Below are 6,676 nucleotides of genomic sequence, written 5' to 3' on the forward strand. Positions count from 1 at the left end.
TTTGAAACGTTACTTTAAAACTAAAAAAAATCTTGATTTACCAAACACATAAAAAATCTCAATTGACTGCAAAATCTTCCATCACGAATGACCGAAAAAAATATTTTCAACACAACGTTGAAGTTGCAACCTTCTATAGACCTGTCCGTATAAACTTATGAACGACGTAACTAGATCCTCCGCTACCGAATAGCCCCACCAGTTTGATCACGGCACCTTTCTACATTCAACGCTCAAATATCTCCCACCTTTTCAATTTGGTCGGGTAAAACGGGTTAGTAGGGATGAACCAAGGGGCAGTATTATGTAATTCTCGGACATACGCTCGGCGCATATATAAGCTTGTGGAAGGTTTAGATCAAGCAGAAAGCCAGCAAGACTCAGCAGGTTTACTGTATCACAGTCAGTCCAGCAAAACAAGCAAGATGTACGCAAAACTCGCTGTAAGTCTCACGAAATCATATTAAACACATCCCCTTTACAACATTAAACTTATTTCAAATACAAAATTAATTTGATAAAAAATAAAATAATTTAATTCAATTATTACTAGGTAGTTTATTTAACTAGATTAAATATCCGACTCAAAGTTTATTTTGGTACGATATAGTATTTTAAAAGGTATATTTAGAAATAATTTTATTACTTTGTTTATTATTTATTTTTTTATTTTTTTAAAACGTTTGATAACTAAAATGTTATTTTATTTCTTCTAGCTTCTCGCCGTCGTGATTGCCGTTACGGTTGCAGTGCCCACTCCTGGAGGATACGGACAGTAAGTACTAACACTATTATAATTTACTATTATTTTTTTTGCAAACATTTTTCATTTCAATTAAATAACAAGTAATTGGATACGTTCATTGTACATGTGACAAAAAAGAGGTCCATAATTGTGTAATATAGTGAATGGTTTAAAAGCTTGTCAACAAAAATACAGGAGCTGACAAAATTGTTGTCTAAAAAAGTAAAGTGACAGTAAATATTGAAATTCAATTATAAACAACAAAAACGTCAAGTGACGTCTGTTAAGTAATTATTATTTGTATGAACGTTAAGGAACGCGTAGTATGTAATAATATGAATCAGTCAAAGAAAGCTTTCTAGAAATTAAAGGGAGTGTTTGTCGCATGTCTGACTTGCTGAGAACAAACATCCGCATTTTATGATTTCATTTCCTTCAGTGCTTTTTGTCACATTACTTTTTATTGTTGCATCGCTTAGTATTAATTATATAAAAAGTTGTTACTTGTTATATATAAACCGATTCCTATTTTCTTTTGCGAAGACACAACGTGTCCCTTTTTAATTTTCTGTAATATATTCCATTTTCGTGTATTGAATTTCGTATTTAGAATTACAAGGCCCAAGGGTTTTTATGGTGCTACCTAATAGCTGATCTGTATGACATCTTTGGCAGAAATTTAGAATTAACAAATGAGTTTTAAAGTATGTTTGCGATGATCGTATTATAGGATGTTTCATTATCGTATTTAAGTAAAGTTAACAGAATTTATTACATTTATTCATTTTCTTTTGAAGTTGTTGATTTTTTTAATTGTAACAATGTTACTTTTTTCATCTTATTATTCAAAAATAATTTAGAAATGTAATGTATGTATATCTTTGATATCATTGATAGCTGGTACACAGTTGGTTCTGATCCATGACATTTTAGTAAACCGTGGGAGGCGAAGTAAAATTTATAATGCATGTATTATACTCGTAGTCTTCCGGAAAGAACCGTGAGAAAAGTAGTAATTCAGAATTACAGGAAGTTCAAAATAAAATTGAATTACAAGCTTTTGTGTATTTCTATTATTCATAATTACGAAGAAAGTTAAAACTAAAATGCTTTATTTGTTATCACTATCACTATGTGACACACTGACTCGCCTTGCAAGTTCATTTTAAAAGTGAAAGTAATCATTGATTGTAATTATTTCAAAACAAAAATATCGTATATCGATATTTGTTTCTTTTTTAATTACTGGTAGTCATTTTTGTCAATTTCAATTACATTTTTATTTACCATATTCCCATATAATTATTTCCTGTCTACGCCTGTTACCATGGTCCTCTTGGTGAAAGGTTCTACATGGCTTTATTTATGCTTACCGCCTCTGTTAAACATTTTACGTAACCAAAAGCGTAAGTATTGCGAATGCAGATTAAAAACAAGAGTTGTCGCAATTTAAACGATGCGTACGCGCTCTTAATATGCACCGTTTACGAGCTGTTTAAAATTCACACTTACATAAATGTGACGCGAATAATGTTATAACAATGTTAGTAAAAAAGACCAAGCAGAAATGTTCGTGAGTAATGGATACTCAAGGAAGTCTTGTTGCAAGCTATCTAATGCATAATAGTTTTACTCTACTTCACTTATAGTAACACCCTTTGTAGAGTATTTCCTAGTAGAATACATACACATAAAGTAATTAACTATATTTGTAGCGGACCAACTAAACTTAATTGGAAATAGAATTAAAGATTGGCTACAGTTTTGCAAAAAATATAATTTTTTTAACATAGAATGTCAAAAATTATATATCTCTATTGGAGTTCAACCTAGAGCCGAAACTGAAAAGCTGTACAATTTGCCAAGCGCTAATACACATTGATGTCGAGACTTCCGATTTAAAACGGACTTGTACCACTTTCTTCCATATGTATGATTTACACGGTGAAACAAAACTTCAATCGTATTTGTTACATATTGTTATGTAAGCGGGATTAATTGGACTGGCCCGTATCAAATTCACGAACTGGACGGATGAAAGTAGGCCTATGTAACTGCAGCGTTAACGACGTAACAATTAAACTTGTTATGATAGTTTTTATTTAAACAATTAGGTACTTTTTTATTTATATCAATTAACGGTATTTTCCATTCATACGTTGAGTTTTTAAATCAATTAAAGTTCTTTCAACGTTAGTTGCTGCCATGTTTTTTTATTCAATTAATATTATATTTAAAGTACTAATTGACTACCATCAGGAACTAAAGTTTATATAATTACAAAAAATAATTTACACGTTATTGTTAGAATTTAAATCAATTAATCTAATCTATCTTTTATTATATGACTATAATCCTTTTTTTATATGTATTAGTGAAAGACCAATATTAGACAGATTCCAAGTGACTATTACGCGTTAAAATATAACTGCAAAAAATTGGTTGAAACTCTTAATATAAAAAAGTTTTTTTATCCGCAAAAGTATCTGATGGACGTTAAGTTTAAGCTATTGAATGATAGTAATTTATGAATTTACCCTGAGCGACCTCCAAGTCGACGACAATGCATGTCCAGTCACAGTTGTTCTGCGAATAAATTGCGATGCAACTTTCACTGCGCCGATAATGTGAAGGAAATGTCAAGTTTCCTCGAATGATATGCCATGAGGTTTACATAAATCATGTAACCATCGTAATTACATCATTTGGAGCTTACATTTCTGAGTAATGTAGTTATATTATCAGAGTAATCACCATATCGTTAACGAAGTACTGCTATTACCTATATGTTTCATTATTTGTTATTCGTATATTAAAAATAGTAATATAAGACTTAACATAAAAAAACAGTATTATACATAATATATGTAAATCCGACTACAGAATCGTGACTATTGAAAGAGGGAAAAGTATATACAATTTTCAATATTGCCTAGGCTTGTAGGGTAGAATTTTAATTTTAGAGTACAAAATCCAGACTGTACCGTATCACATTAAATTAAATGAGTGGAAATATTCGATAACGTCGCTGGGGCAAATTACAAACATTAGGTGTGACGTAATTTGCAAGCAGTACTCACGATATACTTACATAATCATAACATTACTGCAAGTGATCTCGATGATCGTGTAATAGTTAATTTACCACTAGTTATTTGTGTCATACCTCATTAAAGACACAGCCTAGTTAGTTTTGATAGTAAGTTTCTAGCTTTGGTTTAAAAGTGCTGTATGTTAATATATATATTTTTTCAACAGCCATAAGCATGTGACAATCCACGTGCCGTACAAGATCCATACAATTCACCATCACCACGTCTCCAAAGTGCATGTACCAGTGCACGTACCTGTTATCAAGGAGGTGCCCGTGATCAAGGAGGTGCCTGTTTACAAGCACGTGCCTGTGCCCGTCGTGCAGCACGTGCCTGTGCCTGTCATCAAGAAGGTGGAGGTGGAGAAGCAGGTGTACGTCCCGGTTCACGACCATCACGAAGAGGTGCATCACGGATGGGAGAGCGAGTCGCTGTCGCACGGCTGGCACTGATTCTCTTTACATATTAGATTAGCATTAGGTGAGAATTGTGTTTTACAGTAACGAAACACATCCACTAGATAATAGACCTTAGAATTTATTATTACTATAGTTAGCTTTAACATTGATTGATTTCAATGTCGAAACCTTCACAGGAAATAAATATTGTCATCCCTTTCATTTCCTTGAATTAAAGTAACTAAGAAATATAATTTTATTTTTTTATAAGTGTGGGGTCATTGGAATACCACGGTTAGAACTACACACCAGTGATAGTGTTTTTTCCACAGTTATACACAGTTCCACATATATACACTGATACCAGTTTGACTTCTTTCACAGCTATATACAAAATAATTGTTATTATCATTGATTAATATTTTTATTTTGTTTTCAGGTTTTATTTTAATTACAAACCAAGACCTCGTCGTACTTACAACTGTGCAGAGTATACCCACCAGTGCAGATGTTATACCCACTTATTAATGTAGATGAATTGTTACCGTTTTATTAATGTAAGAACCAAAGACAAAATAAATGAATGTTGAATTCTACCATATTATTTTCTTCCTTTAACCACTAAAGTATAATCTAATAACCACAGGTGGGCACAGTTAATCGAAAAGTTAACTTCGTTAATCGTTAATTCGTTAATTAAAAAATTAACTTCGTTAATCGTTAAAGCGTTAAATTCTCGAAAATTTAACGCAAGTTAAAGTTAATCGTTAACAGTTAACCATACCAAAATTATACATACTAATTTCACACTTATGTGGCGACACTTGTTTAAAATAGTAATTTGACTATATATTTATAGAATGTACACATTAGTATTAGAGACAAGTATGAATGCATTATAGTATATTTCATTACGAGTGCGGAAAGCCAGTCTTTGCAAAGAGTTCCGACAAATGTCTACCCGAGCCGAAGCGCGGCCGAAGGTGAGGGTTGACAGTTGGAACAAGTTTTAATGACAGTTCCGCACGTGTACTAAACAACTATTTTTGAATTAATTTAAGAGAATAATAAAAACACAATAAACCAACTAAATAAAATGTTTGGAAAATGGCGCCAACCGTAAAAGAATACAGAGATTTTTTTTTTGTTTTCTTCACCATTCAATTCATTGAATCAAATCATTAAATCTGAAATTATTTTTAGAAATATTTGCATGAATCATAAAAACATCAATGATTTTTTTTGTAAAAACTTCGTGGTTGGTTTTTCTTTTTAAAAGACATTATTTTGACACTTGGGAAAGAGAACGTACGAGTTTGGAAAAGCTAAATAAAAAGCACGAGTAAAAAAGTGTTTCAATACAGTTGCTCAAAAAGTGGCGTATTGCAGGGACGAAGAACTTTCGGAATGTAGGCTATTAGATACTCGTTCTTTTATATACTCGTAATGAAATATACTATTTCGAACCTTCTTTTGATTTTGTCCTGTTGTTCACGTCTTTCCCAGACGCTCTGATGCATCACACTTGCACGCGAACTTCACATATATCAATTATCAACTCTTTCGTTCACCATTCGAGTCGCCGACAGTCGCCCAACATAGCTGAATTTACGAGCGTAGCGTGGCACGTAATTTAAACAAAATGACAGCACGTCTCCAAGTTTCTAATTTAACGATTAACGGACTTTTATTAACGGAAGTTGAGTTTAACGGAAATTAACAAAAGCGTTAACACTTTTTGAAGTTAACTTAAAAGTTAATCCGTTAAGCAAAATGTTAACTTCGTTAATTAACGATTAACGGATTAACGAGTTAACGCCCAGCTCTGCTAATAACTGTAATAAATATTGACGCGGCTCGCCACCCGTCACGTCCCGTCTTGCGAAATGGCGAAAAGTGGATTACGGAGGTTCGTTTGGCCACGTCAAATGGAGGTCCATGATCTCCTCAGGATAACAGGCGTAAGTTGTGTGAGTGTATGTGTATAATACATACTAGTCACTGATTTTTTATTGGCAAAAGTTGTTTTACTAGTTGTAGTAGTAGAATCTATGAATATTGGATATATTTTTGACATAACCAAAAGTGCTTTTACGTACTTTAGAATTAATGCACTCGGATAAAAAAGAAGCAAACTATTCACCACAGTGGATTTTTGTTATCGACACCTATTTATCATCGTTATAAAAATAATGAATTGTTATAAATAACACGGAAGGACCCGATGCTTGCTTTGGCATTTCGGGCTGAAGACAGTACTTATTCTTCTGGGAACTACTACTATAAAAGTTCTCGGAAATAAGACGTTAGCGTACTGATGGTTGTGTAAAGATTTATTAATAAGTTTTCTTATAAACATTTCATAGTATTTAAATATAACAAAATAACAGACATCAACACTTATTGATATATAATTCATCCAAATTTATGTATAAATAATA

General features: G+C 32.4%; 1 protein-coding gene across 1 annotated transcript; it reads left to right on the plus strand.

Moving 5' to 3' along the window:
* The first annotated feature begins 260 nt into the window (after nt 1-260).
* On the plus strand, nt 261-4,330 carry LOC123723268. Its single transcript, XM_045685845.1, has 3 exons — nt 261-443; nt 717-775; nt 4,004-4,330. Exons 1-3 carry the CDS (start codon nt 285-287, stop codon nt 4,287-4,289), a joined length of 504 nt encoding a protein of 167 aa, XP_045541801.1. The 5' UTR covers nt 261-284; the 3' UTR covers nt 4,290-4,330.
* The last annotated feature ends 2,346 nt before the right edge of the window (nt 4,331-6,676 follow it).

This window comes from Papilio machaon, chromosome W (assembly GCF_912999745.1).
Source record: "Papilio machaon chromosome W, ilPapMach1.1, whole genome shotgun sequence".
Classification (NCBI taxonomy): domain Eukaryota; kingdom Metazoa; phylum Arthropoda; class Insecta; order Lepidoptera; family Papilionidae; genus Papilio; species Papilio machaon.